Source organism: Pieris napi, chromosome 18 (assembly GCF_905475465.1).
Source record: "Pieris napi chromosome 18, ilPieNapi1.2, whole genome shotgun sequence".
NCBI classification, from domain to species: domain Eukaryota; kingdom Metazoa; phylum Arthropoda; class Insecta; order Lepidoptera; family Pieridae; genus Pieris; species Pieris napi.
In genome coordinates this window covers 10704853-10725160 of record NC_062251.1, presented here as the reverse complement: position 1 = coordinate 10725160, position 20308 = coordinate 10704853, and the positions used below count along the sequence as shown (strand labels likewise).

Below are 20308 nucleotides of genomic sequence, written 5' to 3'. Positions count from 1 at the left end.
TCGCGTCTAGAAACATTACATGAAATAGATCAAATGTAGAAAATCATATGATTTAATTTCGCATGACCAAAATCGTTTTCGACTTAAACATCTCGTCCTCAATCAATTCCGATACCCCGAACTAATTATGTTTACTAGAACCTTCGATTTTCCTTTTCCAACAACGGGATCTATTTCCGTTTAGCAATGAAAGTGAATAACAGAATTTTCCTGCATTCTTTCTTGGTTAATTATGACGCAAACATTGCAACTCTATGTATACTAATTTTCTAATAAAAACATCGTTAGTCTTTTCGACTGGTGAATAAAGATAAACAGAATGTGCTCCAATCAAATACAAACCAAAGGGGTAACATAATTTTATATTTCTTAAGTGAACTGAATCTTGGTAATGATTTAAAACCAAGTTTCAAATAATTTGAGGGCTGAACAGGGAAATCGATAGCGTGAGTTCAAACACCTTTCAAAATAGTCAGATTGTATTAGGGTGCAGTATGAGCGTAGGGTTGTCGAGCGAAGGTTGTCATCGAAGAGGCCACGCACGGACCATTAATTACGACCCAGCCGTAGACGTCACCTACCTATAAACTCAATCCTTCCTCCCTACCTCCCATCTCATTAAAAGCCCACAGATCTTGCTCGGCGTTCTTCCTCTACTATAAATGAATTAGCATACCTAATTGTCTCTCGAAAAACTTGAGCACTCCCCAAACCTTGAGATTTTACAAGGCAATCAAAATTGCGGAATAATTTAACAACTCATCAATTTTTATCTACACAATCTTAAAACTGGAAAAGTTGGAAATATTTTAATTAACTTTGGAAAAGAAGGGAAACAATTAGACAGAAAATCAGGCAGGTTTAGACGCACACATGCGTGTAACGAGATCCATTCGATTTGAGCTTTGAATAAGACTGATGTTCCATGGTACGAATGTTGGTTTTCTCCGGAGCGTAATCCTTTAGGAAAATCGACGCTAAGAATAAATGTACCTATATTTTATGAGATGGCTTTTCATAAGGTTGATATTAAGCCCGAAACAAATGACTTGAAATAATATGAAATACTTGTTTTGATTGAATCGAACAGATTTCACACAGCTCTTTATTATAATTTAGCAAAACTAGAGTTTAGAGTTAAAGATTTTTTGTTTTTTTGTTTTTATGTGGCAAACGGCAAGAAGGCTCATCTGTTAAGTGATACCGCCCATGGACACTCACACTGCCAGAAGGTTCGCAAGTGCGTTGCCGGCCTTTTTCATAAGTTTCAAGATTAGAATTTAAAATATACGATTATCTACAACGATAGCTTTTTAATGATCGGCTTATATCGTCCAATCGATTCCAGTATTGTAACAGGATTAACAACTTGGCGCAGGCCCGTATTTATAGACGTCAATTGAGTTAACTCGGATTAAAATACTTCCAATGATTTTTATGGCATGTAAATGAGCAGTTGCGTATTTATTTATTGAGTCGCATTTGGCAAGCGGACTTCATGTTAAGAATTGATTCTTTTTATTAACTCATCGAATGCCGATAACTTTGCTCGCATATTGGATTTGAACGTTGTCCAAAGACTTTGGATGTTTGTGATAAAGGGTTTACATTTTTTTAATATAATAGGAGGCAGACGGACAGGATGCTCATCTGTTAAGTCATACCGCCGCCCATGGACACTCTCAATGCCAGGGCTTACGAGTGCGTTGCCAGCCTTTTAAGAATTATTGAAGGACGCTAAGTCGAATTGGTTCGGAAATACTTCAGTGGGCAGCTGGTTCTACATAGTGCTATGCAAAGTTATGGAACGACGGACGTCGATTACACAAATCGACGCTTATAAGCGATCATATCATTCTAGATTTATAGTTGGTAAATTGGTTAATAAACCTATTCTTGAAATTATTAAAAAGTTTCATAAAACCTATATTTTCTAGTTACTATTATTTTATTTTGTTAAAAAAAGTGATAGATGCTTTAGATCACAAGTCTAGTGTTGCTTTTATAAATGATGTAAGTGTAGAACAAAAAAATTGTCAATAATAAACCGAAATGTTAAAAACTCGTAGAGACTCAAGTTTCGATGTTCTACTGTGCACGACAAAATAGCTGTAGGCGTCTATTACAACAATACTAGACAGCTAAAACAAATCGTTCGCCTGGAGGTGCGTCTATCCGATGTTCCCCCACCGCTTCGGGAGCTTTAATATCATTACTTCATAATATCATAGGATCTGAGTCATTGAAAAATGAACTCTCGAGCGAAAACAATAAGCTCTGAATTTACACTTCAATGAGAATTCCATATTCCTTCCGATTCGATAGAAGAGCAGCTAAATTTTTTCATACCCTTTTTATAGATTATCATATTTTTATTGAATATATTGATTAAGATTTAGTTTGTTTAATATTGGAATGTTTTAATAATTCAATTCAATAGCTTTTATAATCTGCTAATGTGATAGAATGTTTGATTACTTTCTCCTTTCGTTCGTTATTAATGAATGTGAATATTGACTTGAATAACATAACTTTTTATCCTAATAGAGAAAACGTGAGAATCAACTATGTTATACAGAGACATAACAGTAAAAGTATAAACAGGAGTTATTTAAGTTTTGCTTTGTTCGGGCTTCTTGAGTAGCTGTTATGTGGTCCTTAAAAACGAAAAAAGGCTCTGGAGTGTAATTAGTTTGCCATTAGGGTAATATATCGGTACTTTAAAGTTGCTCGCTCCGTTCGGGAGTAAACAAAGAACGAACCGCTCAATCCTAGAAAAATATTTAGGTAATTTTATAAAGTTGTATTCGGAGTATGTTTCCTGGAAAGCTTTTAGTTAAAATATTTACTTTTCATTGTAACTTTAGTATTAGCTCGGTTACTTTGACTTTGTTATGATTATTATATTATTTAAACTGGACTTTTGAAACTAATGTAAATTTCATTCAACTAAAATTTTAACGTTCATAAAATTCATAAAGATACAAATGAATTCAATTCCTCACTTTAAAGGGAGAAAACATTTTCAAAGACCTAAACTAATATAAACGAGTCGATGAATATTGCACGAACACGTTTTCAGTTAGCCAACGTTTCTAAAGAATTTGTAGTTAAAATTTAAGCAACGGCTGCGAGTCACAAAACGCACGTTACGTAAAGCGGCCGTGGTCAAAGGTAAAAAATTCCATTTCCTGTTATGCCACGTGAAACTGTAAGAAATAAAACATGAACATGCAAACGGTACGTGGAAATCGAACAAAAATTACAAGCCGCAACCGAATGTCGCTAGTGGCCGGAGCTTTAGCAGCCTTCGATCACCCGTCAGCGCATAACCAAATTAGAGCAATTTATGTCAGGAAATTGGAAACGCTATCGGGCGATGCGCCACGCTGTTGCAGCGGGAACGCAACTACCGCACTGGTATTTCGAACATCCACTGTTTCGGCAACCCTAGCTAATGTCGAAACAATGCACGAATCTGGACAGATAGATCCGAGTGGCCCCGAAGATAAACGACAATCGTAGAGCTTTGTAACAACTGATTGATATACGACTAGCGATGATATCGTACCTATAGTTAAGCCGAATTCCGGACCCGCTTCAGTTACAGTTGGAGTGCCGCTGACAGTAAACGATGTTTAGTTAGTAATGTAAACGCTTAAGAGTTTACGAGATATCGAGAGTCAACGGTTTGATCGACATTTATAGTGTCCATTTACCGGAATAACTCAACCTTTTTTTGTATTACATATTTTCTATATATTTCTACGTAATGCTATTTGCCGTAATAGTATTAGTATTGAGCATGTAGTATAATATGTTTAAGTCTAAGCATCAGACAGATTATTCGGAAGTCAACTGCGCTTTGCTGATAATTTAATACAAACAATTGAACAAGTTTAGAGGAGGGCAAGCCATGACTTGCATATAAGTCGGCAGCGATCACAACGGTTAGTCTTAGCGTGTACTGGTCCGGGAACAATAGCGTATCAGAGGAAGTTTGCCAAAGACACCAGTGCGTGCGAGGGTAACCGAACACCCGTTCTCCAACTTTATATTGCTTACCAAACTTGATCCTTGCGAAAACCACGACTTTAATACATCCAGAATGAAACAAGAAGGTACAAAGTTTACAACAGATAATTATTTCGCTATACAATTATAAATATAACGAGGCTTCAGCTATCAATACAGTTAAGCACTTAACAAACATGATACTGGGTTAAAATGAAAAATTGTGGCGAATAAAAGATACAGCTATTTTCCGCTCGTTTGTGAATCTAAAAATAATATTCGCGGGAAGATATTTAACTTAAACTTCTCAGTCGAAATTCCTGCGAATAAAGTTGTCCGCTTAACATTAAATATAAGATCGGTTTAGCGAGCCAGATAGACAGATAAAGACGGAATACATTTCCACGAGAGAGCAAAAAGAATCCGATACGAAATTGTGGTGGTGTGCGTTCTGTCGATGGGGCAACATCGACAGTGTGCGAGTTTCGGGACTAGAAAAGGTCATAAGTGACATAGACGTATACTCTAAACTATACCCACGCTTCGCTGAATAAAATCTACATTCGAAAACAACATTCCTTTAATCATTGTAGGCTTCAGAGATTACACCGGTCGTTCGGCTAATTAATTTTAAGTCGGCATCTCGATGCCGCCTGGTGGCTTTTGCTTTTCAACTAAATTTGACTACGATTTGCATATTAATATTGTACACGATGTCATCTATTTCAAGTATGATTTAAATAATAATTTATCTTTAAGTCGAAGCTTTTTTAAGTCCGCTTATACTGTGATACTATTTCTTTATTTTGAAAAAAGAATACTGTTTGACTCATAAAATAAGAAAGCGTTTTAAATGTAAATACGCGTTTTATAGTAATTATTTGAAGAAGAGAAACATTTGCACTAATTTATAGCTAAATATTTGCACCCTTTCCCGTACCCAATTTATCACGTGCAAGTTCATTCAAGCGGTTAGGAACGTTTTGTTGCCATAAAATTTGCTTTAACCTTTTCGGTTATAAATCCAACGCTACCTAAATCCTGGAAAGGGCACTGTCGAGCAGCTTTCGTCAGAAAATTCTCCATTATCTGAAGGAAATCGTTACCGGGGTTGAGCCTCACCCACCCATCGGCCCCGACCCGACAGCCTTTCATTTACGGCGGCGTTGCGTGCACGCGTTCCGCAGCCTTTGCTCCAGGTGGGCGTTTCATTGTGCTTGGTATTTAAGTGGCTCATTTGATATTCAGAGACAGTTTGCATTCAGAAAGCTCGCACGTGGCGTGAGGCGACGGTATCGATGCATCGATGTCACGACCACACCGTACCGTACGCCCACAATGGCGATTCTGAATACGACAAACGTGACGCTAAACTTGCGAGAACATTTCCGAATGCTATCACAACTACGCACTCGCGTACCTGCCCGAGTTTGCGTAATGTTTACCCACAAATACACTAATGAAGGTACCTCCAAAAGCAACTAGATTGTTAATTAAACTTGCTCAAAATGTGACACCCTTACGAAATGATGCCGAGCCGAGAGCAGTGTACGGTTTAAATTGAATTAATTCGTAATCAAAATTCCCGCTGTGCGTTCTTCGTATATCCAATAATGGTATTAATTTATTTATCTCAACAGAAAATTACGCTAAACTAGATATGATATTACACGTTTTGATAGTTTCCATCTAACGGATTATCGTCTCAATTTAACAGGATCTCGCTCCGATAAGTCATTTAAATTGTGTCTTGGTTTATTATTCATTGAAACTTTACGTTAAGTTAATTAGAAATCCGCAAATTGTTGTAATGTCTCTTAGCATTTATTACAATTATTAAACAAAGACCTCGGTCACATAATTAGCGTTATTTTGCTTGTATTACGTAGACACACAAAAGTAATTCAAAGGACCCCATCATTAGGCTGCCGACCAAAAGGAATAACCATTCCCTTAATCATTATTCTTAAAGACTCTTCATTAAATTCCTTTTATCTCTCCCGGGATATTTCCTTCGCTCCGCATCAATCACATTCACTCCGAAAAACTGGTTCGCTTTATTCTAAACTCTCATAATAGGTAATGAAGGTTTTGATCGTCGCGGGTGGCTGGCTTCAGCCGATTACTTTGAGCTGGTACAATGACTGCCGCCTTTAGCCAATGTTCAATTCTGAAAAGTTCCTCAGTCCATGCTAGATACTGGGCTAATTACGGAAAACTTTTGTAGATAGACACCTGCTCTGAAACGCGGCTGCCAGACAATGACTTCAGTTATCGCAGACTTACAGTCGCGTACGCGGGGCCAGGCCAAAATAAGCTTTAATTTTAAAGGATAGAGATGAGTTTTCAGCAAACCCTATTAGAGATAGATTTGAACTTAAACGAATTCTATTTAATATCGATCGTAAAGCAATTGTTCCTCATTGAAAACTTTGATTATACACCGGCTGTGTCTAGTTACATGTTGTGCAACTATGTAATAACTTTCTTGATTGGTTAATTGGATATTTAATATTGAATAAAATGGTTACTCGACAATATTTAATATGTCGGACTACATTAATTATTTTATATTAAGGATATTAATTGAAGTCGCGTAGACGTTTCGTAGAAGCTCGTAGCACTGGGGCTACAAATCAGCTATATAAAATATTAACAAGTCTGTATAATACGAATGTAGTACATCGGATTTTATTTCAAGTAATTCCAAATCGATTTCTATCCGTAATAATTTAATATTACGTAAGGGACTCAAACTTTAAATCATTTATTATTAATAATTAATAACTTATAATTATTATAAGGTAAATAAGATGTAACTGTCCTGTGGTTTAGTTCCTAAAAGTTCTGGCTCTGGATTCACAGCAAAACAATAATAGTTGGTAGGTTCTATTTGCGTTCAAAATTAATGAAGATACAGAAATATCCCTATGACCCTTTAGGAAGGTAACGTAATACATTTATGTGTTTATCGTTATTGATTTTCCCTCGTTCTATGGTTGAATTATGAAGAAAGTTTTCGTATAAACAATTCAAAAGCACTTACCGGCCCAAACTGTTCGAAATAATTCTTGACATCCTCCAGCGTCGTGGGTGCTGAGAGCCCTCCTACGAAGATTTTCTTTGTCCTGGTCACCATCTGGGACAAATCATAAATATCACATTAAAAAAAGTTACTTACAACATTCTTATTAGATAAATATGTTTTTATAAAAATATTCAACATAATTTATTCCAAATCATGAAAAATGATACTGTTTTATGTAAATGATGATTTACGCGATTAAATTAAGTTTAAGTGTTTTAAACTGATTATGATCTTGCCGTAATGTATAGTTATTATTTCAAAATGCAATGTATGGTAAATATACTTTAATGGCTACCAAAACGCTTCGAGAAATGAACGTGGACTGACTTCTCATCAATCAACATAAGACAAAATTACTTATTTTTCATAAGCCGATATAAATGACATAATTCTATATTGTTATTATTATAAATAGTTTAAAATTATCCAAAAAACAGACTAAAAGTTTTCTATATTGTTTTGAACTGAATAGACTCAATACAAATCTCGACTAATCACTCTAGTGTTCATTACAAGTCTCTAACGTGACACTAAAAGTATGTTAGCGAATAAACTAAATTTTAAAAATAGCTGTCAAAACATAAGAATAATTACGGCGTATATATTATGCAATCCTCCCACGCAGGTTAGGGGATATTTTGCAAGAACCGGTAATGCTGACAAAATTGCTTTCCAAGATAACCGTGGTCGTAGATTTCAGTCATGCTGGTTTTAAACTCTATAAATATTTGTGTAGTTTAAAACTACGGTACGAAACGTAGCTCGTTCTTTGTAAATGTTATTTATTCTAAAACTATATATTGAGGCAGGAAGAGCTTGGTAGTTCAGTCTGCAGCTCTCATGCGGTTTGATTTTCTTCAGTAGTACCTTGGAAAGTGTAACATACGCATATGACAATAATATTTAAGTATCGTCTTATATATTTAAAGGGCAACAAGAATGCTAAAGATTTATTGTTATGTATGTTTCCGAATGTATTATGTAAGTGTAGAGAACAACTCTTTTTGATTTGACTGCTGACTCAAAAAAAAAAATATATATTTAATAACAAAATTTTCTTTCCGTAATTTCCTGTATCAACGTAGAATATTAAATGTTTATGTGAATGAAGAATATAACGTTAACTCAAAAGAAAATGTAACGACACAATAAAGTATTTAATCCATGCATATTTTATCAATCATAGCGCAGACGTTTAGAGGGGGATTTCATTATAATGTCAATATAGCGACGCAGTCTCAAAGGCTGCGCTGTTTTCTTCTTGAATATTTATGCGAGGTAGTAACGAAGCAAAAAAAGTAAACGACACAACAATAGCTATTGAGATGGGCTTCCTACCAGTAATGAAGGAACTTATATGTATATTGATAATCCATTTCAAAGGATTTGATGCGTGATATATCTGTGATTGGGGTAATAAGGCTTTTTCTATACTTATCCGTAATCGGTTTTGCATTATTATGAGATATAACACATATAAGTTGATTTTATTTTATTTTTATAGAATTAAAAAATATAAAACATCACTTGTCTCTCAATTGATAAAATATAATAATATATTATATATAAGTTTTTTTTTTAAATGAGCATCATTTAAAAATGAGAAAGTTTGAACGCTTGTTTAATGAATGTAGTTGAAAAATATGGACCATACAAAAAGTGAATAAAATTCTTATTTACGTCTAAAGCTGTACAGCTAAAGCTAAAAACTATACAGACGTATATTAATAAACAGATTTTTAATAATACAATCTATCTATCATAATCCCACGCAAAACGCTTAGCATGAAGCTAAGAATAAAATTAAAACCATTTTCACCGCTTTAGAACGTTTTAAAGTAATGTTGATACTTCAAATACATTTCTTATAATTACACGGTTTAATTAAATTGATATAAGCCACATTAGATGCGTGGGCGATAATGCCACAAGAGACTAAGCAGATATCAATTATTTACCTTTATCGTTGCGATAAACTCACTAGTTCACACCTATACTATTCTAGTAATAGCTTCATAATTCATGTTTTCTTCAGTTCAAGTCTGTATATAAATTTAACAATTGACTATCGCTTTTGTACAATTTTGTATTCCTAATTTTCTTATCTGCATTTGTAGATATTATAAAATTCAGATAGTATTTTATCGTTATTTGATTGTATGAAATACCAAAATTCGTAGTAATGCAATTTTAAACATCTGAAAAGTGAGCGCATGATTTGAATTAATAATTAAATCGCATACAATAAGTCATAAAATGATAATATAATTTAGGTAAAATAAAATTATAAGTGGCATTCATTAATAGGATTGTAAAGGGTGATCCCAAGGGGCCGAGTGTCAGGCTCGCAGCTGACGCAGACCAGCCGAAACTGCTAGCAATTACCTTAAACGTGGACAAAATAGTTCATTTCGCTGGGGAACATAATTTTGTGTAAGCAATTTTTGTCTTACTCGAAATGAACACTTAATTTATTTCAAACTGACCCTTGTATAACGTGATAACTTTGATTCTTTTAAACCGAAGTTTTTTTTTTACATTTTTTTTTCTGTATAAGACACATAAGGTTAAATCCTCTTGATAACTAATGGATGCTAAAAGAGTGGCGGAGAATTTATTGCCAGTTCTTCTCGTCCATTCTACCTTGATTTGAGAACTGGCAGTAAATGTAGAATTAGAAGCATTTAGCAATTAATATTTATTTCTTTATAAACGTTCATAAGTGTACATTGTGTTATCTAAATAAATAAATGATTTTGACTTAGACTATATTTGGAACGAATACATGGCGTCTTCCTTCTAAGTCACGAGGGGATTTATACATTTGATTTTGATGTCTGTCTAAATAAAGACGGAATTTTTTAGTCTCGTAAAAGTGTGTAATGCTAATAATATTACCTAAAAAAAAATATGAATTTTGCCCATAAAACCCACTTTCGTTTTTATTTCGTTATTTAAATTTTTTTTTAAATATCCAGCAATGTTACAACAACGTTAAATATATATTATAATTTTTCTTTTTTCATACAAAAGTATATCATTAAGGATGATTCACGGTACACCGTGTCGCGACCGGGCCGGGCCTCGGCCGGGACACGTCCACCGTGCGCCGGCCGGGACAGTGGTTCATGTTACACCGGGCTGTTTGGGTGTACGCACGTACGTGTTTGGACGACTATATCTGTTTTTGTCAAAAAAAAAACAAAAAAAAATTTAACCTCACTAAGATTTGACGTTGACTGCTCTGCAGCGCCCGGGCGCCTACGTTCATGTTACGACGTGCCGGGGCCGGACCGTGCCGGAGCCGGGAAACAATACCCACCGACATTACAACGCCGTGCCCCGGCCGTGCCCCGGCCGAGCCACGGTCAGGCATGAATTACTTCATACAAAAGTATATCATTAATGTTAGACCGTGCCCCGGCCGGGGCACGGCCCGGTCGAGACACGGTGTAGCGTGAATCAGCCTTTATCATATAACTTTGTCCATAAATAGTAAGAATGTAGACTTTTTACTTGACACAGGTGCTGACACTAACATTTTATCATTTAACTCTTACAAAAAACTTAATTTGTCATTGAGTAGTTTAAAGAAAAGTGATCACAAACTTTCAACCTTTAGCGGTGAAGTATTACCTACAGTAGGTCAATGCATTCTGTCTGTCACACATAACAACAAAGTATACAATGTCAATTTCCACATTATAGATATACCTTGTAGAAATATTATTGGTCGCAACAGTTGTGAGAATTTAAAATTAGTCAAAAGAGTCCATAATGTCCAATTTCATGAGTCTGTCAATGTATCACAGCTTGTTGAATATAAAGATCTCTTCTCAGGAATAGGTTGTCTTAAAGATTACGAATGTCATTTGTCAATGAAGCCTGATGCTGTACCATCTATAGATGTCCATTCAGTCTCTTAGAACAATTAAAAGAAGAATAAGCCATGTTAGAAAAAGATCAAATTATAACCAAAGTCGAGGAACCTACTAAATGGGTTAGCTCAATTGTAATTGCCTCAAAAAAGAATGGTAAACTACGCCTGTGCATTGATCCAAGAAAACTTAATAAAGCCATTGTGCGTCCTCATTATCAATTTCCAACTATTGATGAAATTAAATCCAGCCTCTCTGGTACGCAAACAAAGGTTTTTATATGCTTAAATTAGATGAAGCTTCTTCAAAGCTATGTACATTCATCACACCTCAAGGTAGATATAGATTCCTAAGACTACCCTTCGGGATAAATGCAGCTCCAGAACTGTTTCATTCCATCATGACAAACAGATTCAGTGACATTTCAGGAGTCCAAATTATGATGGACGATTTCCTTATTTATGGTCAAACAAAAGAAGAACATGATTTTAGATTAAAACAAGTCTTAGATAGAGCTAGGGAGTTAGGAATAAAATTTAATAAAGAAAAGTCTAATATATCTAAAAGTAAAGTCAAGTACTTAAGACACATCTTTTCTAAAGATGGTGTGAAAGTTGATGAAAACAAAGTCAAAGCCATTTGCAGTATGCCACCCCCTACAAATGTCACAGAATTACAAAGATTTTTAGGTATGGTTACATACTTAGGCTCATACATAGAGAATCTGTCAGAAAAAACTTCTAATTTAAGAATGCTTTTGTCTAAAGAAAATGAATGGTCTTGGCAAGAGAGACATAACATAGAATTTAATGTATTAAAAGAGACTATAACTAAAGCCCCTGTCTTGACATATTATGATCAAAATAAACCTATTACACTGTCAGTTGATTCGTCTAAAGATGCCATGGGTGCAGTGATTTGCCATGATAAACACCCCATTGCATATGCTTCAGCTTCATTAAGCTCATGTCAACAGTCATACTCTCAGATTGAGAAAGAGCTATTAGCAATCCTATTTGGTTGTACAAAGTTTCACCAATATGTCTATGGTCGCCACACTTTGGTTAAAACAGACCTCAAACCAATAGTATCTATAAAAAACCAATTTACAACATTCCACCCCGTCTTCAAAGAATAATGCTGAGATTACAACCATACAACCTCAATGTAACTTACAAACCAGGTAAATATCTTTATGTAGCTGATACTCTGTCCAGAGCAGCTTTACCAGAACAGTCATTACATGATCTTGATTCTGACCTAGATTTACATGTCAATTTAGTCATTAGATCACTGTCAGTTAGTCCAAATAAACTTAAATCTATTCAAGAACTAACTTCCCAAGACAAGGAATTGTCACTCTTAAGTAAATGTTGCATAGAAGGTTGGCCTGAACATAAAAAATTACTTCCAGACATCCTTAGGTCTTATTTTCCTTTAAAAACTGATATACACATTATTAATGGCATTGTCTTCAAAAACAACAGTGTCATTATACCAGTAGCCGTAACCGTAACCGTTGTCTTCCCTAAACATTGGTGATAAAATATACTTCAAGAAACAGCCAGACAGTATTTGGACACCTGGTACTGTTTCTGACATAGGTCCACAGCCTAGATCATATATAGTATATGATGTCTCCCCGGAAGGTACTTTTCGTCGTAATCGCCAACACATCCTACAACCAAAACTTTCACCCTCTGAGTCCCCTCCTAGTAGTAGTTCACTTCCATCCCCGTCAGTTCCACAAGATACTGATCCAACGTCCCCTTCCAATGTATCGCCGTCTTCTCCATCGAATTATCAATCCCCTGGTAGAAATAATCCTGTCCAAGAATCTAAAACAAACACATCACATACACCAAATACACGTACTCACCACACAACTTATTCTTCATTCGGCAGAGCTATCATAAAGCCCCGAAGATTTTGGTAATTAGTCTAGAATCTAGATTAAGTTCATAATTTGTACTTAGTTTGTATTTTTTTTTTTTTTTTTTTTTAATGGCTTTTATATGTGCCAACTGGGCACAAGGTACTTCGCCAGTGTCGTGTAGATGGAGAAGGCACGATGGAGATTGATCGGTGAAAATAATAATTAAGTTAATTTTGAATATGCACCTAAACAAAAACAAAATAGTTGCAATTCGATTGTTAGTTTTAAGACTGCACAGACAACACAAATATGAGTGAGTAATAATACCATTATTAAATACTGTTTCCTCTTTATAATAATTTTTATATATATATTACACTTTAATTTTATTGCTTTCTATATATTTACATAAAAATCTACAATATGGACTAAACACAAACATTAACAAACATTTAACACTTAAAGGACGGGGGACTTTACGGGGAAGAACGTCATAGAGAGGATAGTTTAGTTTGGGACAATTAAATAGAATGTGAGATACAGTGCCTTCATCCAAGCCACACTCACAGATAGAGTGATCCCTTATCCGGAGCTTGGCTAGATGAACAGGGGTGCAAGCATGACCAAGACGAAGACGTGAGATTGTGGATGTAATCCAGCGATTTGCATTCCGATAATGACAAAACCAGGGTTGTCTTGGTATGTTTGGTTGGATGGAAGCATAAAACTTACCCTTAACCGATTTGGAGTCATTCCAAAATGTCTTCCAGGTTCTGTCCAGATATGTCTTTGCAAGAGTACAAAGATCCTGTGCTGAATTTTCAAAATTTTGTAAATGTATTGTTTAATGTCTTTGACGTTGACCTAATTTTGTTTTGTGTAGCTGTCAAAACACAGTTATGTCAATTTAGTAGACGTCAATGTGAGAACTGTCAAAATTGAAAATGTCAGTCAAGTCAATGTTCCGTACCATTATTTTAGTCTAATAGTATGTAAGAATTTTGTCAATGTAAAAAAAAAAAAGTTCAAACTATTAAATTACAACAAGAAAAAAAGAAAATGAATACATGATAGGTCATAGGTTACGGTGTAATGAGTTCTCCATCCTGAGATTTAGTAATAATTTGGAACTGAGCTAATACGCAATGTTTCGCTTTCCGTAAAAATAACCCATACGTGATTTCCAGTATTCACTCCGAATAAACGTGTTTAGAAAACTGCTTCCACATTTCAGGATTTATTACTGTGGTAAATATTTTTATTTTCTATATACGTAACTTTCTTTTACTTTTTTATATCAATATAAAACTAATGTATATAATTGGAACGAAGTTCCTTATCGCGCGTTGTGAAAGGGGGCTAGACGGAAAAAATTCTTACGAAAAGTTGTCACGACACTTTTTTGCTATGTATTTGCTATTGTAATACACCGGTTCTCGTCCGATCACCGAAGTTAAGCAACATCGGGCGAGGTCAGTACTTGGATGGGTGACCGCCTGAGAACACCTCGTAATGTTGGCTTTTTTTGTAGGGATAAGAAATGAAAATTATTTTTGGAATCACTTAACTAAATTAGTCTTGTTGGAACGAAGTTATCGAGCGTTGCGAAAGGGGGTTAGACGGAATAAGTTAAGACCAAAAGTTGCAACGACACTTTTTGCTATAGTTGTTATATTTTACATTTTCGATTCAGCTATCGCTAACGTCCATACCACGTTGAATACACCGGTTCTCGTCCGATCACCGAAGTTAAGCAACGTCGGGCGAGGTCAGTACTTGGATGGGTGACCGCCTGGGAGCACCTCGTGATGTTGGCTTTTTTTTTTCGTCGTAAGATTGGTGTCGAGAAAATCTATCATACTGTTATGATACCAATTAACATATAAATTAATCGAAAGGAATTTCGTTCCATCCGGGTGTCCCTTGACACCTCTAAAGTTTTTGTAACCAACGGTCAAAAAACAATGGCTTTATTGATTTATTATACCTACTAGCTGATCCGGCAAACGTCGTTTTGCCATATATATCATTTATAATAAAAAATAGGGGTTGATCGTAGAGGGGTGAAAGTTAGGGGTTGTATGTATTTTTTAATGCTGTATCATAAAAAAATAGAAATTAAAAAGTTTGTCTAAAAAATAAAAAATAAAATTTAGGGGTGGACTACCCCTAACATTTAGGGGGATGAAAAATAGATGTTTTTTGTGCTTATCAGCACAAAAAATTTCATCAAAATCGGTCAAGCCGTTTCGGAGGAGTATGGCAACGAAAACTGTGACACGAGAATTTTATATATTAGATATAATAAGTATTACCACCTGTTTGTTGTTAATTACAAACACTTTTAGTTGTTGTACTTTTTGCGTAATTAGATATTTAAAATAGAAACAAGATTTTTTATTGATATAAGGTGAACCACAACCAGAGCGCATGTGCACAACTCGCTGTACCTGCGTACGCAGAGCTGGGGCAGCCGTCGCCCTTTCTCCGCAGACGGCCAACCGCAGTGCACGTATTCGTTGAGGGTTTAAGCGAGAGCGGATTTGAGAGCAGGAGTCAGCCAGTGGTTAGATCATCGTTAGTCCTAGATATTAGATAGTTAGGCTACGCTTGCTTTTCTACGTGTGACTTAACCCGCTACGTCCTTTCCTTCAACCGTGAGAGTGTATGTTTCAGACGAGTTAGGTATGAAGAGAACGGATCAGCGGCAGAACAAAGGAAACACCATGTCACGAAGCGAATCCACGCGCGGTCAGCCGCCGCACACCGCACACACCACTCGGTCTACCCGACAGCGTCAGCGTAGACTCCAACCCAATGCTCACCATATATCGGTAACGCCCTAGCCTCTGCGCCTAGCGTCGTGTCTCTCGATCAAAACTGTTCCTCGGACGATCGAAGGACAGGGCGTCAACCATGCTCAGCAATGCACGACACAGTAAATTCAGCGCCACTTCACTCGCTGTCACAGTCGACGTCGCATGATCCCCGCGACGCATGTCTGGAGTGCAATCCATCGGAGTGCTACGATATGCTATGCTCTGATCGCTTGCTTTAAGACGAATTATCAAATTGTCGTGAATATCAATCCATAGAAAACACAAAAGCCAAGGACCCGATTTGAACCCTCTCATAGTTCTATTAAATTAGCCAGCCATCAGGTTGTAGCTAGCTTAGCTTTCATATCAGTGCCGTCGAGGTAAGTTATCATTAATATTACTTAAAACTTACCTTTCTTCCTGACTCCCGCATTTTCTTTTTCACTCTCTATGCTTTGTGGAGTTATAGAATTTAATTAGAGAAATTGTATGTAGCTATTTAATTTGTATTTGTGTATAATTTTGGTTTATATCGATAAGTATAAAATAACTAGCCACAGTAGAGTATTTTTAATCATATGGAATTTATTATTGTGCTTGCAATTTAGAAAAAAATAAGCAATTGTTAAAAAAGTGTAGTGTTTAAGCAGAAATTTAAAATTAGCTTTTTATTTTATAATATATTAAGGATTATTACGTTAGATAAAATATGATAAAGCATAGCATTAGCTCCAAGCTCGCTATCCTTTTTATGCTTTTTACTTAATTATTTGCAGTTATCATATATTTAAAATAGACAGTGTTTTTGAGAAGGATATCTTAAGAAGAACTTCACTGTCAAAGCTCACTTGGCTTTGGGATTTACCACAATACATAACACGTACAGCTGAGAAAATTATTTATATCTGTAAATTTATAGTGTTTATAATAAATTGATTATCCAATATTTTTGTTGCCAGTTGGGAGAATATGGCACGTCAGTCGTCAGTGTACATGGGGAACCACGCAAGTATACCGTCATCCGTGACTCCAGGACTTCGTTACAAAAACATGGGCAAGTCAGGATTGCGAGTGCCCAACATCGGCCTCAGCCTGTGGACTATGCTCAACGAAGATGTCGCTGAAGACCTCGTCATGACAGCTCTCGAGAGTGGAATCAACTTAATTGATTTATCTAAAGCTCATAACGGTAAGTCTTTTTAAAAAATAACTAATTATATCTCACATGCATTTTAATAATGTCTGATATAACATAATGGTAGTTTTTAAACTTGACACTTTATTGACTAAACTAATAACTTTTAACGATTTTAGCACAGGGTGAAGCAGAATTGGGCAGAATACTGAAGAAAAGAAACGTTAAACGATCCAGTATTATTATTACAACCAAAATCTATTGGAGTACTAAGTGAGTTTTCTTGTTTATTAGAAATAAAAAAAAAAAAAAAATTCTATAATTTAACGGCTATGTTCACATAGATACGTATATAAAAGTAAAACTTGTTTTGTATTTATAGGTGCGAAGAAAGAGGTCAATCTCGAAAACATATAATAGAAAGCGTGAAGGAGTCATTGGGGAGGCTCCAGCTAGAGTACATAGACTTAGTTCTTGTACATAAAGTGGATCCAGTATGTCCGATGGAAGGTAGGACCCTGCATTCTTTATAATTAAATCGATACAAAGTATTGTATCAATGTTATAAATTGCTTATTGCAGAATTGGTCCGAACAATGAACTACATCATAAACCAAGGATATGCGATGTATTGGGGCACAGCGCGCTGGACTCCAACCGAGGTAAAATGTACTTTTTGCCTTATATCAAAATGTATAATGTAGTTAAATATATTTTAATAATACAATAAAATGGATTTCATAGATTATGGACGCGTACTCTAAGTGTCGATCTTTCAATTGCTGTACGCCGGTCGCCGAGCAGACAGAGTACCATATGTTCTGTCGTGAAAAGACCGAACTGTATATGCCAGATGTGTATCGTATGATTGGAGTGGGTCAGTATATTAATTTTAGTATTGTAGGTACCCATGATCGTTCGTAATCATTGTCTTTGTATACAGGAACTATGGTGTGGTCTGCACTAAGTACTGATAAGGGTCTGAACCATGAGGAGGTGGCACAGTTATTTGCCAAATCTCGCTTCAACCGCAAATACAGCACATTCAGCTGGTGGGAGGAGGAACTCGTTGCTAACAATGTAACTAAAGCATTCATTAAACATCCTTTACATAATATATTTTAAATAAAATAAGCTTAAATAAGGTGTTTTTATAGGAACTCGAAAACAATGAATCTACAGTAGCCGAAGAGTCACGAAGTTTCAAGGACAAACTGAAAGCTCTCTCCGACATAGCCAATGCCTTAAGCGAGTATAATTTATGATTCGATATACCTAATTATAAAATCGAGTTATTAATATTTACGCCTGTCTCATTGTGTTTTCAGATTGCTCGATAAGGCAGTTGTCGGTGGCGTGGTGTCTTAAAAATGAAAATATAAACTGCTTACTTCTAGGCGCTACAAGTGTCGAACAATTCAAAGAAAATATACACGCACTGCAGGTATCTTATTTAGGAGGCGATTTTTATACGCTTTATATTAGCTTCACCTGTATGTATGTATGTAACCGACTCCTTCGGACTCGATTTTGACCCACTTTTAACGGACAGATTTAATTCAAACTTTGCGCACCTGTCAAAGATCGACAATGCAATAATCCGAAAAAAAAATGAAAAAAATTTAACTAAAAAATAAATAATAGTTTAAAAAAAACTAGAACACACGCTTTATATATAGAAAACTAAACTAAAAAACAGAAAATAAATTTTAATAAATATTAATTAAGAATAATGTAAATAATTCCTAATATTTACATTATTCTTATTATTTATTTTATTCATTTTTTATTACATTACAGAGGAATCGCCCTCTATCGTAATCGTAAAAATACGTAATCAAGTAATATGTGGTTTCAATTAAATAAATATGTTTTATATTATATTATACAGACACATTAAACAATAGAACAACGACGGACAAAAACCAACCCACGATATTTTACTGCAGAACTTTCCGTCATTTTTATTTTCTCAAATAAACAGTTCATGTATTATTGTATTAATGAGTCATTAAATTCGATTTCATAGATCGTGCCTCAATTGTCTAAGGCGGTGATTTTGGACATCGAAAAAATTCTGGCAAACAAACCACAGCGACCCCCGATTATCTCAACTCTGACGATGCGAAACCAACAGAACGCCAGACTAGACGCTGCGTAAGTTAGGTCATTAAGCACTGAAGTTTTATTATGAATCTTTGCATTCTAAGGTACTGTTTAACGAAACTTTTGTACGGTCAGTGATGGCACAGAGACGCCGAAAGAAGATGACGTGGAAGCCAACGTTTCGACCCCCGAGAAGGAGGAAGTAGTCAGGGGTGCGTTTCAATGACGTTGGTGGAAACGAAGCTCTGACACGGCTTCCAAGTCTAAGGTCAGGTTCAAACTGAATTTTACAACAGTAAAAGAAAAATAATTGTATAACACACTCTTGTCCTTTATTTTACTTAGGACTCGCTACAAGACCCAAAACCAAAGTTCTTTTTGAACAATGCTGGCGCGGTGATACGGCGCGAAGAACGTGATGGCGTGACGTCCGATACAGTAGTATCTGTATCTTCTCTGAAAGGCAAACAACCAGCATCGGGAGGCAGCAAGGGTAAGAAGTCTAAGTCGGAACCCTCCCAGTCACGTTCTGGCTCGCTGCAGCGCTCCACGTCAGGGCAATTGGCGAGCTCCCGAGACCGTAAAATGTCTAGGTTCAATCTGGGATCACCTGCTGATGTATAAAGTATGAAAACACATGAGGGTCATGAATCTTTGTAATTATTTCACTCAAGGACAAAAACTGCCATCGTTTATCACAAATTAGTTAGAGGTAGCACTATATAGAAGTCAATATTAATATGACTATAGACTATAGTCTATTTAACATATTAGTGTTTTATCTTTTATCCTACCTGTTATGTAACCTACCTAATTATGTTTAAGTATATTTTGACGGAAGTAATGCATACTATTTTAGTATAGTAAGTATATAGTATGTGTATGTAGCGCACTGTGTATATATTTTTTTTAGAAATTGTTTAGAAAGTTCTAGACAACACATTCACTAAATATTATGGTATAAAGTGTCTATTTTAGCTATATTAAGGTCAAATAAACCTTTGCGCACTGTCTCACATATCAATTGTTATAACAATGTGATTCTAAATATAAATTTAAAAGTCAAGCTAAATGAAAGAGATAATTGACAGATTTAATTTAAGTTCGCTTACCATACCATACGCTCTGTTGTTTGACTAAACTAAATAATTCAATCAGCCAAATGTATAATCAAATAATCAAAATGTATAATATAATATAGTGTTAATCAATTCTTATGTTTTTCATTGTATACCTACTGCATATATATTTTTACTGTCTGTAAGCTTTAGAATAGCCCTGCTTGCGACAATTTGATTTGCATTTTTAAATTAATTAACTCCGAAAGTGATGAATTTGCGTTGCGAATAAAGTGTATTTAGTTTATTTTATTATTTATTGCAATTGTATAGA

The 20308-nt window shown here is 35.4% G+C and overlaps 1 protein-coding gene, 1 non-coding gene and 2 pseudogenes across 6 annotated transcripts; 3 read left to right on the top strand and 1 right to left on the bottom strand.

Annotated features, from left to right (window-relative positions):
* LOC125058678 overlaps nucleotides 1-7149 on the bottom strand; it is a 318204-nt pseudogene extending 311055 nt beyond the window's left edge.
* Nucleotides 7150-13713: 6564 nt separating this feature from the next.
* LOC125058696 (voltage-gated potassium channel subunit beta-2-like) lies at nucleotides 13714-20129 on the top strand. Of its 5 annotated transcripts, XM_047662833.1 has the most exons (14): nucleotides 13715-14104; nucleotides 15267-15422; nucleotides 15533-15690; nucleotides 16635-16864; nucleotides 16990-17083; nucleotides 17193-17320; nucleotides 17393-17472; nucleotides 17555-17687; nucleotides 17754-17890; nucleotides 17968-18058; nucleotides 18139-18254; nucleotides 18840-18967; nucleotides 19052-19184; nucleotides 19262-20129. In XM_047662833.1, the coding sequence occupies exons 3-13, from the start codon at nucleotides 15674-15676 to the stop codon at nucleotides 19140-19142; spliced, it is 1245 nt and encodes a 414-aa protein (XP_047518789.1). In that variant the 5' UTR covers nucleotides 13715-14104; nucleotides 15267-15422; nucleotides 15533-15673; the 3' UTR covers nucleotides 19143-19184; nucleotides 19262-20129. The 5 variants fall into 5 exon arrangements, with proteins under 5 accessions (XP_047518793.1, XP_047518789.1, XP_047518790.1 ...); XM_047662834.1 differs by lacking the exon at nucleotides 15533-15690 and having other exon boundaries at nucleotides 13716-14104; XM_047662836.1 differs by lacking the exon at nucleotides 15533-15690 and having other exon boundaries at nucleotides 13716-14104; nucleotides 15267-15433.
* On the top strand, nucleotides 14260-14377 carry LOC125058995 (annotated as a pseudogene).
* Nucleotides 14555-14673, top strand: LOC125058942. Its single transcript, XR_007118556.1, has one exon. It is a non-coding gene; the product is annotated as a 5S ribosomal RNA (ribosomal RNA).
* Nucleotides 20130-20308: the final 179 nt, after the last annotated feature.

What these genes read in the sequence shown, in the direction of transcription:
- LOC125058696 (XM_047662833.1), top strand. An exon ending in TTTATCTAAAGCTCATAACG is followed by an intron (nt 16,865 to 16,989) that starts GTAAGTCTTTTT and finishes TAACGATTTTAG; the next exon opens with CACAGGGTGAAGCAGAATTG. An exon ending in AAAATCTATTGGAGTACTAA is followed by an intron (nt 17,084 to 17,192) that starts GTGAGTTTTCTT and finishes TTGTATTTATAG; the next exon opens with GTGCGAAGAAAGAGGTCAAT.